At 38.3% G+C, this 25430-nt stretch overlaps 1 protein-coding gene across 1 annotated transcript in view; it reads right to left on the reverse strand.

The window, feature by feature from the left end:
• Positions 1-4980: 4980 nt before the first annotated feature.
• The window catches only part of cers2b (ceramide synthase 2b), a 41876-nt gene continuing 21426 nt past the window's right edge, over positions 4981-25430 (reverse strand). The window contains exons 2-11 of the mRNA XM_057341023.1: positions 11513-11686; positions 11317-11434; positions 11108-11226; positions 10402-10459; positions 10261-10311; positions 9696-9788; positions 9005-9133; positions 8311-8417; positions 7014-7167; positions 4981-6628 (exon numbers count right to left, since the gene is read on the reverse strand). Coding sequence (XP_057197006.1) covers positions 6479-6628; positions 7014-7167; positions 8311-8417; positions 9005-9133; positions 9696-9788; positions 10261-10311; positions 10402-10459; positions 11108-11226; positions 11317-11434; positions 11513-11685 — 1152 coding nt within the window. The 5' untranslated portion in view covers position 11686 and the 3' untranslated portion in view covers positions 4981-6478. The remainder of the gene's footprint in view (positions 6629-7013; positions 7168-8310; positions 8418-9004; positions 9134-9695; positions 9789-10260; positions 10312-10401; positions 10460-11107; positions 11227-11316; positions 11435-11512; positions 11687-25430) is intronic.

Consider the following 25430-nt stretch of genomic DNA (forward strand, 5'->3'; position numbering starts at 1 on the left):
GGTTGGGGTAGGGAAGAGACATTGAGAGAGTGAGAGTCGCGTCAACTCCGTTGACTGCAATGGAACAGTTTTTTCACAGCAATGGAGGCTCTCAATAGTTCCCGGAAGTTACTAGTAACGGATGGAGCTGCGACTAAACAGACCAACTGAGGTAAACTTTTAACCCATTTAAAGACGAAAGCCATTTAATGAATAAAAAATGAAAGAAATAAAGCATTTAAAGAGAAAACATAACTTCCTGGAACTATCTGAAGGCTCCATGAATCACGTGACGCTCCAGCGTTTTGGACTTCCGTTGGCAGAACTCTCTCTCTCAATGGCTCTGGGGTAGGGTTGGACGGTAAGTCACGCCCCGTTTCAGAGTTTCCCTAGATCTCGAGAATCGGCGCATGATCCTTACGCCCTGTTTATGCAGTTTATTTCATTGTATTTTATTTTTATGCTGTATCACCAGTTTCTGGCTTCTTTTTGTTTTCTTTTTTGAATGTTTATTGTGTGATGCTTTGTCAAAATTGTAGGTAAAACAATCGTGCCAGTTAAAGTAGCCTATGTGAGAAATAGAGGACAGTAGGGTAAAGTACAGCTCGTGTTAACTTTAATGGGGGAGAGTAGATAGAAGATGCTATAGGTAAATGAGATGGTACGTTAGAGTAGAGTTTATTAAAAAAATACAAGATTTAATGTTTGATGTAAGACGGCATTTATATGTGGGCAAGTTTTCTTCACTGACTGGCTAAAGCCTGGCCTACTAACATTCAACCAATTGGAATCGTCCATGGTGATCACGCGACTCGAAGAGGAAGTAACTCTTCAGTGGCATTTCTTTCATTCGTTGAAAATGTATTTGTGATAAACTTACAGTTGAGGGCAAATGTAACATCCAAGAAGTGACTCACTAAACTTCATGACTGTGGGGTGGGGGGTCATCCACCACACTACACTAATAAAACTTATACTTTATTTATTAGGGCCCGAGCACGGAGGAGCAAGCCACCGGCTTGCACCGCAGTGCAGAGCCCTATTGTTTCTGTGTTCTTCTCCCTCTTTGATCGCTAATTTGAAGGCCTAAACATGCTCAAAAACTCACAATAACTTGCACACGCATCAGACGTGGCGAAAATTTACGTCTGATAGGGGTTTCAAAATTAGGCGTGGCAATTGGCTCGCTAGCGCCACCTAGAACTGCCCAGGCCGCTACGCAAAACGTACATGCACCAAATTTGGTGGGCTCATAGAACACCCCGAATCATGAAGAAAAGTCTCTTGGAGCATATCTCTAAACCCAACGAACTCCTCCTAGAGTTTTAATCCGATCAACATCATCTTCATGTCATTCTCATTTTAAGGCCTTTGCGAAGCTAAATTGCGGAGATCTTGACTTTTCGTGGGGGAACGTGTTTTAACTCAGGCATACAATGTCCAACAGGCCCCAGACTTCTATGGAGGACTAAACCTGCAAAAATTATAAATAAATAAATGTATAAATAAATAAATATATAAACAAATAAATGTAATAATATGAAAATAAATAAAGGAATGAATGGTTTGATAAAACAAAATAATTCGTTTTAGCTATTATTGATCTTAGCTTTAACTTTTCTTTTCATTTTTTAAATTGATTTATTATTTTTTGTGTCCATTTTTTAATTATTTATTATTATTATTATTATTTATTTTTAGATTATTTTATTTATCATTTCCTTTTATTTTTACATTTATTTATTTATACGTTTATTTATTTTTATATTTATTTATTATCGCATGTATTTATTTCCACTTTTATTGATTTATTCTTGAATTTATTCTTACTTTTCTGTGTCTTGTATGATAATTAGATGGGTTGGTCTTGCCTACTATTGGTTCAGCGTAGATTGAAGCGTTTGATCGATTACTCTTGACTTGTTTTGGACTAACGTCACGTCACTCACTGATCGTTTGCTTCGTGTATAACGTTAAGTAACTATGGCGGGCGCACAATTAGCTAGAGAGTTACAGCATTTAGCCAATGAAGTCGATAACCATGCATCAAATGACTATGTGTCATTCAGATTAGATGCACTTATTGAGGATTTATTACAGATTGACGGAGAGATAAATGACAAAGTTCTTCAAAATCTGTGCGAGTCAGGGGGTGCTAAGGTGGTGACCAAGTTCCGGTTACAGGTCCTCTGCCAAAGAGGTGCATGAACGACCTCAGCAGATTCGTCGATTCTGAAAGCACAAGACGACTTGATATTAAGATGTCTAATAAACACAGACTTTCTTGTTACATGATTTTGACATTCTTGTTAAGATTGCAAATTATTGGTATGATCGCCCGTAACGGCTGAAGCGAGGTGAAAAAATAAATAAAGCGATTTGACACGGGATTCGTACCCATACAATAAAGTGAGGCAGCGTGTCACTACGGTAACAATCACACTAAGCTATTTCGCAATGCTAGCTGCTGCGGATCTTTGCAATAATATCAAGATGTCACACAACAATATGCAGCTGGATGAATCAAGGGAATATGCCCGTCTTAACTTGTGACCTCTGTGTTATTTATCTCTTATGGAATGTAGTTTACGAGTACCGTTTAGTAACCACGTCTTTTTAGAAGGAATGGTTTCCATTTGATGGCCCCTGTAGTGAAAGAACGATGCTCATTACTACCGTGTTAACTTGTGACTTAAGTTCACTATGTCTCAATTCATTTACATTATGTTACATCATGTTACATTAAATCTTTACGCTTTTTCTAACCGAAAGGCTGCTTATAACTATCACTTTGACAAAGCGTTAGCTTGCGACTTCGGTTTACAAGCTCATCTGTGTAGTTAAACCTTATTACATTTTGTGCTTTATGATTTTCACCAGTTGAACTGTAACACCACCATAGCACCCTCTGACTCGCACAGACTTTGAATGTGCTGCAAAGAGGCTAACAACCGAGGGAGAACTTTGTCATTTATCTCGCCGTCAATCTGTAATAAATCATCAATAAGTGCATCTAATCTGAATGACACACAGTCATTTGATGCATGGTTATCGACTTCATTGGCTAAATGCTGTAACTCTCTAGCTAATTGTGCGCCCGACATAGTTACTTAACGTTATACACGAAGCAAACGATCAGTGAGTGACGTGACGTTAGTCCAAAACAAGTCAAGAGTAATCGATCAAACGCTTCAATCTACGCTGAACCAATAGTAGGCAAGACCAACCCATCTAATTATCATACAAGACACAGAAAAGTAAGAATAAATTCAAGAATAAATAAATAAAAGTGGAAATAAATACATGCGATAATAAATAAATATAAAAATAAATAAACGTATAAATAAATAAATGTAAAAATAAAAGGAAATGATAAATAAAATAATCTAAAAATAAAAAAAATAAATAATTAAAAATAATTAAAAATGGACACAAAAAATAATAAATCAATTTAAAAAATGAAAAGAAAAGTTAAAGCTAAGATCAATAATAGCTAAAACGAATTATTTTGTTTTATCAAACCATTCATTCCTGTATTTATTTTCATATTATTACATTTATTCGTTTATATATTTATTTATTTATACATTCATTTATTTATAATTTTTGCAGGTTTAGTCCTCCATAGACTTCACCCAGACTTCACACATTTGATAAAAGTCCTGGCCTGAAGACATCTACATGGTAATTTTCAGATACAGTTATAGCGCCACCTGCAGGAAACAGGAAGTGACATTTTTTAAACTGTGATTAACTCCTCATAGAGATTCAAACAGGTCAGCATCATATTTGTAGAGTGCAGCCAGTATGATCTTCAGACATTTGTGATGATACATTGAAAGATCCTAACTTTTCGTTGAGGGGCGTGTCCGTGGCGGCCTGACAAAGTATGATGTTTCGCCATGAAACAGGAAGCTATAGTAACTCAGGTACACAATGTCTGACCTGCCCCAAACTTCACATGTTTGATAAGAGACCTGGCCTGAAGACATCTACATGGTAATTTTCAGATACAGTTATAGCGCCACCTGCAGGAAACCAGAAGTGACATGTTTCAAACTGTGATTGACTCCTCATAGAGGTTCGAACAGGTCAGCATATATTTGAAGAGTACAGCCAGTATGATCTTCAGACCTTTGTGAAGATACATTGCAAGTTCCTGACTTTTCGTTGAGGGGCGTGTCCGTGGCGGCCTGACACAGTTTGAAGTTTCGCCATGAAACAGGAAGCTATAGTAACTCAGACACACAATGTCTGACCTGCCTCACAGTTCACATGTTTGATAAGAGTCCTGGACTGAACACATATCCATGTCAGTGTTCACTCATAGCAATAGCGCCACCAGCTGGCAAAAGGGAATGTGACACATTTAAATAAATAACAGGAAATCTGGTACATGTAAATAAATTAAAGTCTTTCTATAATTTAACTTCCTAGACCTTTGTGACGATACATTGCAAGTTCCAGACTTTTCATGAGGGGCGTGTCCGTGATGGCTTGACAAAGTTTGATGTTTCGCCATGAAACAGGAAGCTATAGTAACTCAGGCACACAATGTCTGACCGGCCTCACACTTCACATGTTTGATAAGAGTCCTGGCCTGAACACATTTCCATGTCAGTGTTCACTTATAGTCATAGCGCCACCAGCTGGAAAAAGGGAATATGGCACGGAAAAATCTATAATGTAACTCCTTATATGCACGTTGCCCACCGTTCACTGTTCCTGAGGCCGACGGGTGGTGATGGCACAGGGTTGCGGTTGCACTTTTGCGCGAGGGCCCGATCATCGCTGCTTGCAGCTTTAATTTATATTGTTTTGATATTGATGCAATAGCAAAGTTACCATCCACAGCTCTCAATTTATATGAACAACAGGCAAAAGTGCAAATGACCCAGTGGAAGTGTACTTATGTTCTTCAGTGGCAGGACGAAGTAACATTTCACGAGTCATCAAACATGATGAGAGATCATCAACTCAGACAAACACAGCAGCAGTGTCTCTCATTCAGTATTTTATTGGTAACATTCTCCATATCATCATGTTATCACATCAAAACACAAAATAAAGATAACACTGTTATGTTTTATGGCTGCATCTGAAACAATTTGAAGAGCAGAGAGGTAAACAGAAAAGAAGGTAAATACAATAAAAAGCTTTTGGTAATATCATGTGAGCTCTTCGGAGAAAACTCAATGGTAAACCAGAATATTTCCTGATGAAACGTTATTAAAACGCCGGTAAAAACTCTATTACTTAACGGTAATGTTTGTCAAGTCCACACGGTGTCATCAGAGGCTCAAAGTCTCTGTGGTCAGCACAGGACTTCATGAATTACTTTGGTGTTTCTAGCAATGACACAGTCTGGCGTTATAGTACCTCAGATTAGCATAAGCATTCAAAAAAGCTTGACTTCAAATTCAGCCAAACAGCTGGGTTTAACTATATTTATAATAGTGCGTAATTAAATCTTCCATATCTCAGATGCTCAGATGTCACTTAGAGACTGCCCTGAATGCCCAGTTTTCAGAGTTATCAACATACTATCATTGGTACAGTTTGTAAAAGAGTTGAATAAACTGTTACATGAGAAAACAACAACTCCAAATGTGAGTCTTCATTTAAAGTGGAAAAAAAGAAGAGAAACTTCATGGTTCCTCATAAAAGAAAACAAAAAAAATCATGAATTAGAATGTGAATCAACAAGTTGTCCATCGTTTACATAAATATACAGAAAAAAGGCCAAACTGCCCAAGTAATTACAACACAGAACAAACATTCAAAAACGTATCATTTATCTCGATTGAAAAAAATACGCTTTAAAAGGCAAAATACAACCGAGACCGCATCAACACAACTTTCCATAAGTTTACACAATCATTCTATCTTTGGCTTCTGGCATTACAATGTTTAAATAGACATGCTACAACTGGCCAGTGCGTGTTTGCAGTGTTTGTAACCTTAGAGTAGGAACAAGTTAAAAATGTTAACCCAACTGGTGAAAACCTAATGGTAGTGCGACGAAAAAACTTTGTCTGTGTTTAGAAAGTTAGTGGCATTTGTCCATTACATAGTGGCCATGTGTTTGAATTACATAGTTTAATGTAAATCATTTTAAATGGTGAGTAATTCACTTTAAAAGTGTGTGAAGAAAACATGTAGATGTAGATTCACGTGTCTGGGAGCGGACCCAGTGACCTAACAGTTTTTGAAACAAAATGGTAAACAATGGCAACAAAGGCACATGCTTAAGAAAATCTCAACTGAGGCAACGCTGTTTCTCCCCTTAGAGCGAGGAATGACTTGAAGGCTTTGGCACCTTTGACCAACCAATGTGTCTGCGTTTGTGTGTCTGTGGTGTACACGGAACGATTATTGGTTCATAAAAAATTGGAATCACGTAATCTGTTCTTTGCTTCGTCTCACTTTCTCCCTCATTCTGCTTGAGGAGAGTAAACATCTCTTTGGCTTTTACTCCTTCCTCTGCTCCTCTCATGGATCAGTCTTTTTTCGAATGGTTGTTGTTATATGTAGCCTGGCCATTCTGAATCGGCCTGTTTTTCTTTATCTCTCCATTTTTCATCCCCTCATCCTCCTCTCCAGACTCATCAGTCTCATCTTTATCAGATCGCTCGTCCTCCACAGACCACTGTTGAGACAGAACATCAGAGCTTTGAGTTCATAATACCCAGAAGATCAAAATATGTTGTGTACTGTATATTAGAAACAAAAAACAAAGAAAACAGCCATACAGATAAAAGGTGTAAGTTTGGCATCTCTATCACCAACTCAAAATAGCAAGATACTGTATGCACTTATCATAACCTGTGTTTAAAAACATGCCTAAAATCCAAACGACAATTCAAATGACAAAACGTATAAGCTTACCATTGTAAATCAAAGGGAATCTAATGGACAGTTTTGAACACGGATTGTTTATTTAATGACTCAATAACTGATTTTTGTTTCTTTTTAGCCTCAAAATTTACATTTTGCACAGTCTATGTGAACATAAAACAACACTTGAGACGTACTTCGGTGGTCAGGAATCGCAAGGCCATGCGTATAACGATCACAGCCCAGAAGATGTGCAGACACTGCAGGACCAGCAGCAGCCCGTTCAAGAAATAATACCCAAAAAATGGAGCGTACAGGGTCACGGGATACACCCATGTGCAATACATTATCCTGAAAGAGAGAAACAATTATTTGATAAAGTTATATGACATTAACTCGGTTCCAAAACCTATGAAAATGAGCCGTTGTCCCAGGCACAGTCCCAGTCATAACTAAACTAAATAACAAAACAAGTAATTCTACATAGATAGCAACCAAACAACATTAAAGCGCATGGGAGAGTCCACACAGTTGATTCTAATAGGGTTTGATGTCGATAAACTCACCATGCAATACTCTGATAATGAGCATACAAATACAAAACACACAAAATAATAGAGTACTGAAAGAAAAGTGTATCTATAACCAAAATGTTTAGATCTGTAGCCAACATTTTTTCTTGACTCATCAACCACAGAGCCAATGAAAAACAGAGTTACGACACTCACATAGACATCCCATGGAAGAAAGGAATGCGGAAGTAACTCGTGTCATGGAGCGACCGATAGTTCCAAACACTGCACTGAAGCCCATTCATTTCAATGTCTCCCAAACGCATTTGCAGTACAGTTGGTGAAATAACGGCATGTTTATACATTTTAACGATTTGGCAGACATTTCTTATATTCATAGAACTTATATTCATAGATCTTATATTCATATTACTCCCCAGACAAAATGCTGCTATAAATGTAGTCAATGTAGAATTCAGTGTACACAATGTATGCAAACATTATGCAAATATAGTTGCTGTTATCTGTCCCGCTAAAATCCATTTAAATAGGTTGACAGCACGGATTTGTTTGGAACTATTGAGGGCTCCATGAACCACACGGCGGCGAGATCGAGTGTTGTAACTCTCATATTCAACAGCTCTGATCAACCATATTAAATTATATTATTCCTTGAGCATTTCGCTGTGCATTATAGGATTTTTTCTGAAATACTAGATCTTTAAAATTTGCAAACTGTGCATTTGATGCCTAACCCTATGGTGTCCACACAGGCAGTTCAATGGCTTTCAGAGCTATACAATATAGTACACAGACTGACTGTGTTCTGAATTAAAGCACAAATTAAGTTAGTAAATACAATACAAAAGTAATTCTGCATGTTTTTACACATTCACAAGTGTGTCATCATTAAAACAGCTAGGGCCCCAGTATTATATGTTTGGTGCCAGCATGTGCGAGACTCAGAAGATGTGATGTGTACCGGAAAGGGAAGATGATGAGGCGTGTGATGATGAAGATTGCAGCGAACAGGATGAAGATGTAGTTGCAAGCGTTCTTCCATCTTGCGTAATTAAACATCTTAGCTGACTATGAGAGAAAAAGAGATGCAAATATGATAATGATGGTGCTGGTGGAGGACACAGGAGCGAGAGTGAGACAATCGAGAAGAAATGAGTTTTTAGAATACATTTACTTGTCATTGAATTGTCATGGTTCACAGTTTATCTGTACCCTAAAGCATGTAAGAATCAAGTCCAAAATACCTGAAAGTGCCTGCATAGTATGCTATACTATTTATGGAAGTGTGCGTTCATGCATGCCCTTGGAGATATTACCCACAAACCCTTGTGCTGCAGAAAAATCCCTGATAAAAGGAACAAATCTTATTTGGATTACTGCCCAAATAAACTAAACTGAGGTTTACATTTTCCCCAGGGCAGAAGATTAAACGTGTCCCTGTAGCTAAACTGATGAGATGTATACCCTAAATGCCCTGTAAGTCACAATGGACAAAAGTCTTTAACCACTAAGCTACACCACCCTTACGTGGGTGTTAGTTACACCCAACCATCCATAACTTCACTCTCTATACGTCTCACTGCTATTTCCTTTGCCAAGATAAACGTTCTGCTTCTGTTTGCGTGTGATGTTGTAACATGTTAGTGTGATCTCACCTCTAGTAAATAGTCTGCAGAATCATGAACAAACATGATGAGAGTTCCCGCTCGGATGTAATTCACACACCAGGAGAAGCTGATGAGAGTGATGGTGGCCACATGATGAATGATCTGCTCTTTAAAATCCTGAGATAGAGAGAAAGAATATCTAAGTATGTAAGCATTTATATTATTTCTGTAGCTCAGTTGGGAGAGCATAGCAGAGCAACACAAAAGTCATGGGTTCGAATACCTGGCAACACACATGCTGAGCACGTTAAGTCGCTTTGGATGAAACTAAAGTATCTTCCAAATGCATAAATGCAAATCTATATCATAGCTATCTATTTCATATAGCCACAGACATACGACTCGAGCTTGTGATAATTTGAATGGGTGCTCAGAAAATCACTTTTCACAATCATAGGTGTCCTATGATAAGGCTTTTTTAACTAACGGTGAGATGATAAAAATGGGAACACTTGTTAGACTTCCCAAATATCCGATGTTTTAAGGCATTCTATTTCAAATGTCTGTGATCATCATAACCACAAATACAAAAACAGCATGCAACGTTTCATCTGCTGCTTTGAATTTTACGCTGCTAAAAAGTTTTGTTTGAATAAAATGACTTTAGAAATGCAAAGATGAGGTCTGCTGTGGCAGACAATGATGGATCGGCTGACAACAAAATGAACGACCGGCTTACTTTACGCTTGACATCTGATGCCACACTGAATAGAAGGGACATGTAGAAACCAAGCTCCAGCATGTAATACCAGTACTGAGATGGCAGCAGTGTCTGGATGAGAGAAAGAGATTATTCATTAGCCTCAACTTTAAAAAATCCTAGGGTTAAAGACATGGGGTACATAAATAATGTGTAAGAAAATCTAATGGCTTGTTAACTCGCTTTAGTGTTATTACCTGACTGCAAATTAAATTACATGCAAATCACATCACTGGGGTACAGCTGTACCCAGAGGAGAAATGTACTGCTCAAAATGTAAAGCTCTTAATGGAGCTCTCAGTTCATGTATTTGATGTTTCTCCTAAATATCATAGAATTTGAAATGTGACAAAAATCTGTGACGTTGTGGACTTAAGTATATTGTTGCATCTAAACTCAGAAAAAAAAACATTGCAGCATTAGCTCATTTGTATCATGGTTAGGCATGCAGTTGTAATATTTTGGCTATATGAAAGATTTCATTTCCTGCTAATAGTACAGATGAGTTTTTTGAATTTCACGTGTTATAGGAAATATAACTTACCAGGGTGGGGAACCCTTTCCACATCTCCTCTAGATCATACAGCCATGGTTTCTAAAGAGGGAGGATATGGATTTATTGTGTAATGCAATAAATGAGGAAATAAGATCAGAGAGTGAAACTGCAAATGGCAAAATGACTTACATCAATTAGCGCATAAAGACCACCGATGAAGGAGAGAAGATAAAAGGCGAATCTCCAACTACAAAACAATACGCACACACATTGGTACAGTTTTATGTGTCACACAACACAAAGTATCTAGATGCACACAAAGACTAATCTTTCTTTAAGCTCTGGATTTTCATGAATAATGATGAGAATCATATCAAATTGACTGATTCTGGTTCAGATTCCAGGGACGGATCACTTAAAAACGACTATTCTTCCATCATTTCATTAACTTCACTATTTACCCTCATGTTTTTTTCAACCTGTATGACTTTCTTTCTTCTACACAAAAGATGATATTTTGAAGAATGTCGTTATCCAAACAAAACTGGCCCCTATTAAATTCTATTGTATAGACACAAAAAATCTTTTGTGTTTCTTAGAAAGATACAAGTTCTCATTTACAAGTTTTGAATGGCATGAGGGTAAATAAATGATGACAGATTTTTTTAGTACACTGTCTCTAAGGATTCCAGTTCATGAAAATCAACACACACTAATTCAGAAGAACTGGTTCATTAAAGCAACTCATGGACACAATAAAACATTGTGCTATGGTCATTATACAGTTGTGTAGTGCCCAGTGTCTCCCTTTTACAACAGTCAAGTTGGACTAAAGTTAAAATAGGCTACACCAATATCTTTTTATACATGAGAAGATGCCCCAGGGCAGTCGTACCAGGCCTCGCGAAATTTCTTGAGAACGTTGGGTCTGTCCTGGTTTCTGCGTTGCCTGAACCAGCGTTGTATCTGTCTTTCTGTCCAACCTGTCTCCTTGCACATTTTCACTACTGAACTCTGAACACAACAAAGAACAACAACACTTCATGTGGTGATGTGGGTTTACGTGAATCTTATAGAGTAAAGTGTGGTTAGCGTTTGGTGCACCTGTGTGGGGTTTTTAGATGCGTTACAGAAGTGGGACTCCAGTGTTTGGTTACAGGTAACTCGTCGTCTCACAGTTTCTTTAACACCCAGCATTGATGCTAGCGGTGTAGCGACAAACCTACAAACCAACAGAAAAACACAATGAGTATATTGTTTTTGGTCCTGTTTTTGGAAAATAAAACCTTCATATACCCACCTCTCAAAGACCTGTCGAATCACAAGAAACATGATGGCTATTGGCACTGCCACCCACAAATCCCGTGGCTTTGCGTAGACCCGCCCATCACGGTCTTCCAGGTCAGCCCATCCCAGGCCTTCTGGAAACCAGAGTCGCTCCTGCCAGAACACTTCACTTAACCATTCCAACATACTGCAAGAGACAAAGGCAGAGAGAGCAAGTTTACTTTACCGTCATCATCTATGGTCCTTCTGACTGGATCAGTAGAAACATGACCTTCTGTATAATACTTACCGTTCATTTAAAAGCAAGCATTTAATAAAGGAATGTTCATGGCCCAGACCTGCCTTTATGTTCTGTCTATAACAATTATTACAATGACTCTGAAACATGCTAGGTAGAGTTTAATCCATAAAGGAACATGTTCTAGGTTGTTATAGTGTACTAGCTCTTTGGTGAAAATCCACATACATTTGAGCACTTAGAAATGTAAAAGCTCATCTGTGCTCAAAAACAGCACATTTGTATCATTCACGCCTCTAGCACGAATACAGAAAATATAAAGAAACATGATTTAATCCATTGCTGTGGATTATTATTATAGCCATTGTCCTATTATTCTGGACACAAAACCTCTGAGACATTTCTCCAAATATCTTCTTTTGTGTTCCACAGAAGAGTCATATACAGGCTTTGAACCACATAAGGGTGAACAAATGATAACAATATTGTTATTTGGGGTGAATTACACCTTTAAGACAGATTGCTTTAAAGGTGCCATGTGTTTTATTTTTTGAGGATCTACTGACAGAAATGCAATATAATATACAAAACTATGTCTTCACAGGTGTATAAAGACCTTACATAATGAAGCGTTATGTTTTTATTACCTTAGAATGAGCTATTTCTATCATACCTACATGGAATTCGCCATGTTGATTCTACAGTAGCCCTAAATGGACAAACTGCTCTATAGAGCGCGTTTCGTAAGTACGTTATACTTCGACAAAGAAGCGAAATCGTGACGACATCTTACTTCTATGTCAGCCACCGTAGTGCTTCGAAAGGGAGCAGTGGAGTGAGTCATTGGTTGCAATTCGCAACCTCAACACTAAATTCCGCTAAACCTTTAATGTCAACCGTAAACCTGTGTGTAAAAACCACTTTAACGCCAACCAAACAAACTGAGTTGTCCGAGTCTGCAGTAAAATCTGTAACATTATGGCACTATTAAATTCTGGTCCACAGATAAGAGCTTATCTGCCTTTACACTGCTCTCTTCCTGTCTAATGGGCAGTTGTTTGTGTTAGGCTGACCAAACATTAATTTATTTTCAAATCTTTATCAATTTCAAATCCATTAGAGACCACAAACATAAGAACCTCTCACACAATTTTTAACATTATAATCCTCCGAACTCACACACTAGACGATTTGTCCTGATCGTGAGACCACACACATTCGGCAGGAATGTGTTGGAATGATTTCACAGTGGCAAGAGACCTCAGAGAAACTTGTGTGATCAAACGCGACTTGTGATGAGAAACAAATATAGATAGGATCGACATTATATAGGCACATTATAAACACCGTAGGATGTTATAAAAAGACTACAAGTCCATCTTCTTTGTCCACTTTTGTGACATGTTTGTGGCTGCAATGCTTCAGCTATGCAACATCTGACTCTCATTAGCCATTGCGGGTGTCCCGTGAGAGACAGCATGATCAAGAGTCCTAAATATAAACATGTTTGACGATTTGGGACCAGGGAGGCTCTGATGAGATCTGCAATAACACCACACATATGAGAATTACTTGGACAAAAATTGGTTGCGACAAACCCCCACCAAACCTTGGTCCACGCCCCCACCGATCGCTGGGGATGAAATCTTAGTGTATTATCACAGTGCCGAATTTGCTTGCAAGTTTGTTTTTGAACCAAAATATTTTTATTCCAAGGACTAAAGCTCTAAGGGACAAGCATGTGTTAGCTTTACTGAAATTCTCCAACCACAGTGACAACTGGTGCTTTTTTAAGAAAATATTGGTGCCTGCAATGTTGATTTCGAAAGACATTACACAACAGCTTAAAGGGATACTTCACCCAAAAATGAAAATTCTGTCATGAATTTCTTCCCCTCAAGTTGTTTCAAACCTGTATAAATTTAGATGTTCTGGTGAATACGAAGAAATATATTTGGAAAAATGTTAGCAACTGACATTTCTGGGATATCATTGACTACCATAGTAGGAAACATTTAAATGGTTGTCAAAGGTGCCCTAGAACTGTTTGCTTTCCTAAATTCTTCAAAATATCTAATTTTGTGTTCAACAGATTAAAAAAAATGATACAATCATTTTTTCTACTATGTTAGTCAATGATGTCCAAGAAATGTTGCTAAAATTCCTCCAAATATCTTTCTCTGTATTTGTCAGAACAAAGAAATTGATACAGATTTGGAACAACTTGAAGGTGAGTAAATGATGACAGAATTTTCATTTTTGGGTCAAGTATCCCTTTAACAAAACAGTGCAGAAGTACAGTATAATGATGACATTTTGTATACATATTGTCCAACATACCTTGCTAAACAGCCCATCTAAACATTCTCATAATCTTTTGGGTTGTTTAAAATTACTCTTCGGTAAAAAAACATACTCTATGTTATACTTAAATCAATGTGTCTTGTTGAATGAAGCCATAAGTGTTTCATGCTGGAAACATGTCAAAGCTTTAGAATTACAATAATGCAAGAACAGCACGATTAATGTTTAAAGGTCTTTTGTGTTATTTGAGCACTTCTGTGAATACAAGCATTCCTCTTCCCCACAGTTAGATACGCCTGTGAGGGTCAGCTGCCCCATTGAGTTTCTCAGAGATGACGTATTTTTGTATGCAAACCCCAGAAGCAAGTTAGCATTTTAAGACTTCCGGTTCCATCGCACCAAAGTCTATGGGTTTTTGTTAAATCGCCTGAAATAAGGTCTGTAGCTAACAAAACCTCTAAATATTTTCACATTTAAATCTATGAGATAAAACACCAGTTATAACCCGCTTGTGATTTTTGGAACCTTCAATGTTTCTTTAAAACGGTGGTTGCTAACAAGTTGCTTAAAGCGACTACTTCATTGGCGGGCACGTTAGACGTCATCGCGTATATAAATCTCACAAATAATGCAACATGGGCACAAATGTCTAAAATCATTGTTGGGGATTCATTCACGGAGTAATTACTTGCCAGAGAACAGAAAGTTGTCGGAGGATCTGTGGTGGTGACGTTTGATATCGAGTGACCATAGTGCAGGGTTTTTCCTGCATAGAGAAATTGGAGGCGGCCGCCTCCGTCAAATGTCGCGCCGCCTCAGGCTCTCGCCAAAATGATGTTGTGAGTCTTCACAAGAAATGCTACGTGCATTCAACAGACTGTCATTTGTAACTGCAGTTGCGACACTACGCCACAGTGGAGGCGCTGTTTCGTTATCAGCACACAGGCGCTAAAAAGAGTTGCAGAACAAGAGCCAGCCTGTGTTTCACGGCTGTTTGTTTTGCATCCAAGTACGTTTAATTTCTTGAAATTTATTAAATTAACATGACGTACATCATTGTAATGTCTTTAGATGTGCAGTTGGATCGTTGAATCAGCGTATACTGTACACAGCGAGTTCACCAGTATGAACGCACATTGCGTTCAGAACGACTCGCACACGAATGACTCATTTGAACCGATTCATTTAAACTATTGAACTTTCAGTCACTAGCGAATATAAGAGATCCTTGAATCATTTAAAGTGAACCACAGAGAATGCAAGATGTGAATGAGCTTTGCTCATTTAGAAAGACTGGTTAATTCAGTTGGCTATTGTGTGCTGAAAAGTTAGTTGAAAATGATAAAAAGCTTTATTTGATTAAAAAAACATTTCTGTTTGGTTGAATAAAAGTAATGTTTTATATAACTTAATAATACTTTGGTTAAGCCACTTAAAGGTACGGTAGGCCTACGTGTGTGTGTACAAGATCAGGATGGCACCACCTCCGCCTCATTTTGAGCCAGGAAAAACCCTGCCATAGTGTAGTCTGTTATTAGCCTCATGTTAGCTTTTTACTTCTGGCGATTGTATTTAGGCTTCAAAAATAGCAAATATTATGTTAATCTGTAAAGATTATCTTGATAGATAAAACGTGTAAACATCATGAACATTTGTTAATCACAGATCTTATTTTTTGCAGTCGAGGGAACCAGCGCGGTGCTTACTTCCGGGTTAGCCTACAAAAAAATCATCTCTGAGCCCCTCCATTCAAATGACTGCAGCTGTGCTCCGACGACAGCCTGAATTCTGACATCTCATTTGCAGCTCAGATCACATGACTCGACTCTGGCCATTCTCTTCTGAACCTATCAGAGCACTGCATGTGCGTCTGGTAGGAAGTATGTTAAAGAGTACATAACATGAGATCATCAAAATTCCATTTCATGCAGTGTGTAATTTTGCCGTGTTTGAAAGTAAGCAGTCTGCCAAGTTGTAAATCCAAAGGTGAATGAATAAAGGGAGTCGACTCTGAATCACGCAAAGTCGCAAACGAGTCGTCCCTAGTCCGATTCGCGAACCGCCACTGATTTATGTCACTACATAGTCCCCGCCTACGTTTTGCTAGGACTGCCTGCAAAAACTTAGCTCGTGAGCCTCATTCGCGGTAGACCAATCACAGCAGACTAGACCATCTGACCAATCACATCAGACTAGGCTAGCGGAAAGGAGGGGATTAGACACATGAATCGCGGAGCGAATCATTTGAGAGTCAGTCAAGAAGTAAGGTAAGAATAACTGTCTATTATTATGAAATAATAGTGTTTTTACACCTTCTACGTACATAAACTTGTTGTCGGCCACTCCATAAACCAAAGTAGGACCTTAAAAATCCCTAGTTATGTACTCTTTAAGCTTGAGAGGAACATGGTTTTGTTGAGTGCTGGAAACTTAGACAGAGACTGATTGAACAAGTGGTGACTATTAGTCATGTTTTAATGTGCCTTTTGGAACACATTGGTTTATGTTGAAGGTCAGTGGCGGTTCAGTGGTGAATTAAACTTTTTCAAACAAATCACTAATATTTTGTTCACTTAAATCTCTATCTTAAGTATGTGAGGTTTGTAACAGTTTTATGCTTCATTTTAAAACTTGGCAAAAGTAAATAATATTATAGTTTAGGCTGTAACCGTATTTCATCGGTTGGACCTGCAGAACGAATACACCCTTCACTGGACGTAACAGCGTTTTGATTCTTGGAGCAGCGCTGACTGTGCCAGGGCACGTCCATGAAATCCAGAGCAAATGAGCTAGCCTCTGATAAACAGAGAAACGTGAAGCATTTAAGAAATAATGCAAGGGAAGTTGTTCATTTCTAATTTGTTTCAACTCATTTTGTAAAAATAAATCGTGAATAAATCGCATCGTGAGCTGAATGAATCGTTACATCCCTATTCATCCATCATTTTTTGTTTATTACTACATGATAATTATATTATTACACAATGACTGCTTTCTCACTCTCATATGGCTCGGAGCACACACTGTCCCCCTCTTTACACACACACAAACACATTCATTCACGAGAAAGAGAGCAAAAGCACCATTGACCTCAGGGATGCCAGGCACAGAAAAATCCTTACAAAGGTCATAGCTGTAGAACATTTCGAACACTGAGAGAAGAAGAAGAAATCAAAAGTCTTGAAGTGCGAAACAATTTAGCATATCAGGGTGCAATAACCTGAAGGACAAAGCACATCACATATTAAATCCATCCACAATTCTCTATACTGCTTTTCACTGTTTGGGTCACGGGAAAAAACTGTGGACGGGCCTGTTAAAGGACACATCAAATACAATGTTAGAGAATATAACTTTGCAATATAGAAAATTTGCAGAAAGCAATCTGATCAAGACTTGTGATCAGATCAGCTCAGTCTAGTCCAATCAACACTTATTTACACTGGGCTACTATTTGAATTATTGGAGTGCATGTATCAAAATCCTCACTACCAGTATCTATACAGAGACAATTGCTATTCATCCTTAATACACCATAAATGCATCAGACTAAATAAACTATTGATTCAAGTCTGATACTCTGACACTAGCCGTCCTCTGAAATCATTTTATCATAGTATTGTGTATGCTACATGATTATCAGCTGATTGATCAGTGATTGATAATAAATCAAAATTGAGATACTCCTACTGAAAAGCAATCTTCACATCAAATGGAAGACTATTTTAAGGCTACTCTTTGTAAGTGACTGAAAGACTTTATTAAAACCAAACCCAACCAAACTGACTCTTGTGCTCGTCAAACTTTAAAGCAGAGCTATCATGCCATGTCATGCATTCTGACTTCTTTACACTGTTAAACGTGCTGTCTTATCATACTTAACATGGTCAAATTGTTAAAAAACGAGTTGGACGTATGACGTAGTATTTCTGTACTTAATACACTTCCCCAGCACTCCAACTTATTTTGGAAAGTTTTTTTCTAATTCTGGATCCCTGTGTCGTCAAAGGGATTCTATTTCTTTTATTGGCCAAAAGCACAGCAAGGTGAAGTTGAAAGAGCACCCCAACGAGCCAACAGACGAGCGAGACCCGCTTACTGTAACATCAAGGTTATCTGCGCTGCATCAAGAAAGATGGGCTGCGCAGCACTGCAGCTCGTTACTCTTACGATAGTGAAGTTTAGGTGTGTCTGTTTGTTCACGGCGTTTCAGTGATGGATGTTTTATAAACGGTGGATATAACGCTGGATTTGGAGATCAGTTTGAAACTGATTGATGGCGCGGTCCCAGGGCTAAAAGATGCCGGACATGAAATGCACGTGGTAAGTCAAACTACGTCATACGTCTGTGTTTTATTGGCGATCGGCATGAACATGCATAATGTACAAAAACACAAAGGGATGATGTGTTGCTTGCTCGTGCTGTAGTTCCATCCCACTCTCCCCACTAGTCCCACCTCTAACAGCTAGTGTTTTTCCAGAAATAATCATACAGCTGTATCTCTCTTTTACACATTTGATCAAACGAAATACTCTTCGAAGATACGACGTATGAAATACTACTGTATAGGCACTCAAGATTAATATGAGATTGGCATAAACTGCCTGTGATACGCGATCTTTAAAAATGGGATTAACACACGCAGTTTCTGCTAATCTCATATTAATCTTGAGTACCTATACAGTAGTATTGCATACTTCGTATCTATGAAGAGTATTTAGTTTGATCAAATTTATGAAAGAGAGTTACATCTGTACGATTATTTCTGGAAAAAGACGAGCTGCTGGAGGCGGGCAGGGTGGATGGAACTACAGCACGAGCACACAATACATCATCGCATTAATCCCTTCGTGTTGTTTACATTATGCATGTACGCACCCATTGCCAACAAAACACAGACATATGACTTAGTTTGACTTAAAGTAGTTCATGTCCGGCATCTTTTAGCACTGGGACCGCGCCATCTATCAGTTTCAAACGATCTCCAAATCCACCGTTATGTCCAACGTTTATATAACATTCATCACCGAAATGCAGTAAGCAAACAAACATAGCTAAACTTCCGTCAGCCGAGTGAAGCGGCATTGATGAGCGTGCTGCTCTTTCTCATGGTGGCTGGTTGACACGTGGGCGTGGTGTTGTTTCGCTTGGTGGATGACGCGTGGGCCTGCTTTTCCGGGAGAATGGCCAATAAAAGGAATAGGATCCCTGTTACAAAACATTTTAATAATTAGCCAAAAGACTCTTCAATCTCCCCCCATGCATCTCTATAAGAGTTATTTCCAGTATTAAACCTGCACACATTATTTACGGCTGATTGATCCATAATTTATGTACTGACTTTTCTTACACTCTAAAAAATTCTGGGTTATTTATAAAAGGGACAAACCCAGCCGTTGGGTAAAATTAGCCCAAATTTTTTTTCTTTTTATTCCAACAATGGATTAAAACAACCCAGCATTTTGTGTAAAAACAGAACCAGAATAAGTTAAATTTACAACCCAACGGTTAAAAAGCGCAGCCTAGAACACGAGGGTCTCGAGACGCGAGTATCCGGACACAGCCACTATGCGCCTCCTCCGCCATGTTGCTTTCAAATAAAACAGTTGTCATGCCAACTTGCTACTGTAAACAGTAGGGATGGGCGATATTATATCGTTTGCGATATACCGGTAGAAATTCCCCACATGATAGGAATTAGTTTTCCCGCGATATAAACGATAAATTCTAGTTGATGACGTATTTCTTTGTGAGACCCATTCACAGCTCATATGTGAAGCGAAAATGGGTATAGCGGAGGGCAGACGTGAAGCTGAGAAAGAGTTTGCACTAAAAGACGAGCTCTAAATCTCGTTTAGGTAGATGCATCTGAGTTAATGTTTAGTTTCACTTTCGTTTTATTTAAATCGTTTGTTAAGTATTCATTGATAGTCATAATACGTTACACCACAACATTTAGTTTGGCTAAAAGTATTTATTTAAACATTCGTTAGATGCGCACGTGCGCAAATTGTTTAATATGATTTCTTGCCTGTTATATACAGGCTCGCGCCCACATGTTAGTTAGCTGCAAATATGACTTGACCCCAAAAAGATTCTAACAAAAGGTTTCTCAGTGGTTTACAGTAGTATCAGATGTACTTAAAAACATACTAAAAGTTTACCAAAGTTTGACTCCAAAAAAGGCCCCATTTTCAAAATGGTGGCCGTCAGGTCCTTAAAATTACCATTACTCCTTTGTATTCCTCGTAGACCAGGAATACTGGTGCCTGGTACATGTTTTGGCCATGCAATATTCTCATTGGCATATTTGCATGCTAGATAAGTGATTACAAGTACAACTATATATTAAAGCAATTGGTTACAAGCATATTTATGCAAAAAATAAGTACAATTTCCCTCAAGTAATTGCATATTTCTTCTTTCTCATATCGTTTTGCCTAGTGTTGGTGATTTCTGTGGTTCATAACCATTCTTTTGATTCCAATAAAGAATAAATTCATTAGAACTGTGTGGTACTGTAAAATTTGTCAAAACAGGGCTGCCACGTGAAGGCTCAGTTCCGCTAACCCCTTTTATTTTTTTGTGTTTTATTTTTTCATATATTTTTTATAATGCTTTTTTTTGCCTTTTGTTTTTTATATATTTTTTAATACTATTCTTATTTATACATAACTTTTTCTATTTTCTTCAGTTGTTTCCTCTTATTCTGGTTTATTTTTTATACTTTTTTGAACTGTGACCTTCACTAGATTTACCATTAGTCGTCACACTCTTCCTCCCATAGAGGTTGATTATAGTGATTCTCACAATTCCCAACTTGACATGGTCCACAAGCAGGCATGCATGGTAGTCCATATGCCCTTCATCTGCACCGTTGTGTTCGGCAGGCAGTTGTGCATCTGTCCACCAGCAAATGGTGCCTAATGATAACTTCCATCAGTGTGCCTATTGCGTGCCAAACACAATGCTCCACCCGTTATTACGTTTAATCAGCCACTGTACTGGAAAGCAGCAGAGATGATCATGGATGCACCACAGAGTAGTCCCCTTAAAAGCATAGTCTTAATGCTTGGAGGTTTTCATACTTTTATGAACCTACTTGGTGCAATAGGCACACTGATGGAAGGAACAGGACTCAGGAACATTATGGAAGTTGTCTATGGATCAAATGCCGTCCAGCACATGATGACTGGAAAGTCAGTGCAAAGAGCTTTTCGTGGACATTTGCTGGTGGACAGATGTCTCAATCNGCGCATTCAGAGAATATGTTTTACCTGAATTACAGCCGGGTGTGAATGTGTTCAAAAAACATGTTGCCTTTTCTTCCCTGACACATGGACGTCCGCACATGCAGCTGACATAAAAGAAAAATCCTATCCAGTGAAGTATTTTCCGTGTTAACCTCTATCTTTTGCGATGTTTTAACAGCTGTGAATAACAAACAACAGCGCGTCAATGTCCGCCAAATGTCCGATTCGTGACCTAATGACTCATTTGAACAGATTCATTTTGTTGAAACAACTCATATGGCAAACACTGAACTCAGGAGACTCTGTCTGAACTGTATGAACTTGTCGTGTCGCATCGCGTCTACACATGTCCGGTGTAGACATGGTATAAGAGTGCCGGTTAAAAATATAATTAAGAATCAATTTATCAGTTAAATAATTCAAACATACAATGTAATGCAGGGCTATTCAATTAGTTTGTCATGGGGACCAGTTCATGAAAAGCATCCCAAATGAGGGGCCAGAGAGATATGGCTTGCAATACGAGGGATGACACAACAACAACAAGAAATCCGTTTTATTTTTTCCCAAATTCCGTTTTTTCTGTTTAAATTTTTCTGGATTCTGTGTTTTCTGTCCTTTACTATACAGTATATTTGCCCACATGAAAAAATACTTCAGTATACTAAAGTATTCACTTATAAACTATATTAAAAAACCTGCAGTAGATACGTTGAACCATACAGGGAAAAATAAAAATAGAAATAAAATTGTTTTTGTTTTTTAGTCAACTAAAATGTAAGTAATATTTTTTATAATAAGTTCTAATTTTGTATAATTTAACTAGCACATTTACTTTAGTTTACTAGAGCTTTAGTTTACTAAAGTAAATGATATACTCAGTGGTTGAACTATAAAAAAAATCAAGAGGGATGGTGTGGTAAAATGTGGGTGTGTTATAACTTGTTCAAGTTAACCAGACTTTATTTTGACGGGTCGCCACAAAGGGTGTTTGGTTTGACAGTTGCTTTTCTCACAGTGAATGAAACAGTGAAACAGGTCATGTGCATGCGTTTTCTTAAAGCTCAACGAGCACACGCAAAACAATTGCAGATTACACATTTACACACCATCTAAATATTTCTAAAGTTACTCATGCACAATTTGAATTGTGTTAGCTGTTCGGTGCTACTTTTTTAAATAATGCATTTGCCATATTCTGTGCCATTCCGCGTTATACAGCAACATTCCGCGATTCAATCATAGGGTCCTAAGTTAAATATGGGAGCCCATATGTTGTACTTTTGCCCCATAAGACACCCAAAGTTTTTTTCTACATTCGAACATGTTCATGTGTTGTATTTTAAAACTGCATAACAAAAAAAGAGAAATTCAGTGAAACAATATTAACCTACAGAGGCGCTGTTCTCCGACGCTCTATTCTCTGCCCTTGCCTCTGTATTTTTGAAATGGTGGTCCTATTCATGCTAGCAAAATGTCAGAAATGAAACTAATTAAAGTTATCCGTTAGTCCGTCATCGTCCTGTTTACCGTGTCTCACAGGAGAGGCTGCTTGCGAGTCGCGCCTCTCGCCTAAAGTCACGTTGTCAGGGTCCTGTCCTTCCTATTCGGAGTTTTCGTGTCTTGTGGACAGGGTCGTGACAGTACCATGTCTTGTGTGTGTGTTTCGTTTTGTGTGGAGACACGTGGCGGTTTGTTTTGACATTTCGCCACGTGTCCTCCTGTCTTTCGTCTAACTCCGCCCCCTTGTTTCTCCGTTAGTGTTTCATCTCCCTCACCTGTCCCAATCATCTTCCCGCCAGTTCTCATTTATGTTAAGTCTTGTCACCTGCTCCGCCCGGCCTGTGTATCACCTGGCATTGACAGAACGAAGAATCTACCGACGTACTTAAGTACACTTTTTGAGTATCTGTACTTTACTTGAGTATTATTTTTTCTGAGTACTTGTACTTTAACTTCTACTACATTTGAAAGACAAATATCATACTTTTTACTCCACTACATTTATAAAAAGGTCCAAAAGTAGAAAATGGTTTCTATGCAGCGGGTTTCCTGTGTGCGCAATTTATCTGGCTTGCGATCTTCCAGGACCTTTTACTGTTGCCAAGTATTTCAGTTTTTCTATGCTCGCCGGTTTTCCGGCAGCTTTGAATGGCCATTTGGCAGATTTCTTTAACGAAATCTGGCAACTCTGGGATCTTCCCGCTAAACTGTAAACGTAGGCGCGCTACACCATTGATAGCGCTCTAAAAAGACAAATAGAACATTAAAAGAGAAAAAGGCACATGTTAAAGTGTGGTGTAATCATCTGTGGGTTACGATCAGTCAAAGATCGTAGAAACATTGTCATGAAAATGATCGGCATAACGGCTAAACGGTAAATAACATCACATACACCTTGAGCTACACGTGCGTGTTAACTTCTGATCTGCTGCTATATCATTTAAAGCGATTTGGAAATGAATGATGTTTTTACTGAAGTAACTATAGTTGAAGTATTCCTGTTGAAATAAAAACAATAGAACCCTGCCCAAAATACAACAGAAAATGTAATGGATTTAATGGTTATAATGGGAATTGTACTATGGATACTTGTTGTCTACTTGTATGTGATGGATTCTATTGTGGGATGGTAAATCCTATTGGAATAAAACCCAAAACACACTACAAAGAGGAATTTAATTTAAAAATCTCATTCTAATTAAAAAATTCATTGTTTTTTTTCAGCAGGGATGGTATTTGCAGTAAAACCACAGTATCCACAAATTTACCATTTTCTAAATATAGGAACCATACTCCAATTAATAATCTTTAGTAAAACCACAGCAACTAAACATACCATAGTTTCATTATACTAGCTATAGTTTATGTTTGTAGTTAAATTATGGTAATACAAAGGTAATAAATCCAACAAACACATGGCTTCTACACTTTACTATTTACAAGAACCTTACTTACTTACTGGTAAATTGCTGCTAAAACTGGTAAAGGGAATATACAAATATAAAGAACACTGCTCATAAATACACATAGGCCTAGGGGGCTAATGAGGATAATTAGGCTAAATGATCATACAGGATTATATCTAAACTAAACATATGTGTGCTAAACATAGTGAAGCTCTTAAAGGAGTTGCTCACTGCAAAATTTGCCTCCATTGACTTTCCATAGTAGGAATAAAAATGACTATGGAAAGTCAATGGGGGCAAATTTTGAAGTGAACTACTCCTTTAATACCAACTGATACTGTGAGCTACTTCGTGTGTTCAGTAGGGTGCTTCAGGGCATAAGGTATACGACAATAAACAATGCACAACTGACATAAAGGAAATTTACTTTTAATACTTGAGTACTTTTAAAAGCACGTACTTCTGTACTTTTACTTAAGTAAGAATCTGTCTTTACAACTTTTACTTGTAGTGGAGTAATATTTGACCAGTAGTATCTGTACTTTCACTCAAGTAAGGAAGTTGTGTACTTCGTCCACCTCTGCTCTCGTTTCCTCCTTTATACCGCTTATCACAGCTTTGGTTTTGGGTTGTTGTATCAGGCTCTGTTTGTCTTTTCTGATCACATGGATACTGTCTGACTATTCGTTGATTATCTTTTGGATTTGTGTTTACTTTATTCCCGTTCGGGATATTTATTCTCATTCCTATTTTGGTTTTGTTCGTTTCCCCATGGGTTTTTATTATGTCTTATGTAAAGCTTCTTGCTTTAACCCCAAGCGCCGCGTTTGGTTCTTCTTCTCCTTCATACCCTACAGAATGAACCGACCAAAAATGAACCCAGCAGGCAGCATGGACGCTGTACGTTCCCACCAGGCTCGTCTCCTCTGCGGCATTCGCCAGGGAACCGGAAGCGTAGATGACTATGCGGGCCGGTTCCTCGAAGTCGCAGAGGAGATTGTGTTCGGAGAGGAAGAGTTGGTGACGCTCTTCAACGCCGGTCTCAGGGAGCCACTCTCGCGTGCGGAGATGAGGTCGCTGAGACCGCTGGACTTTGATGCGATATGGCTGTATGCCGTTGATCGATCGGAGTCCAGGGTCTCAGTTCAATCCACCTACTCATTTCCGCTGGTCGCATTCCTGAGGGCTGTCCCCTAAGATCGGGGTTGTGGGTTATCTGCCACACC

The sequence above is a fragment of the Triplophysa rosa genome, linkage group LG8, assembly GCF_024868665.1.
Source record: "Triplophysa rosa linkage group LG8, Trosa_1v2, whole genome shotgun sequence".
Taxonomy (NCBI): Eukaryota; Metazoa; Chordata; class Actinopteri; order Cypriniformes; family Nemacheilidae; genus Triplophysa; species Triplophysa rosa.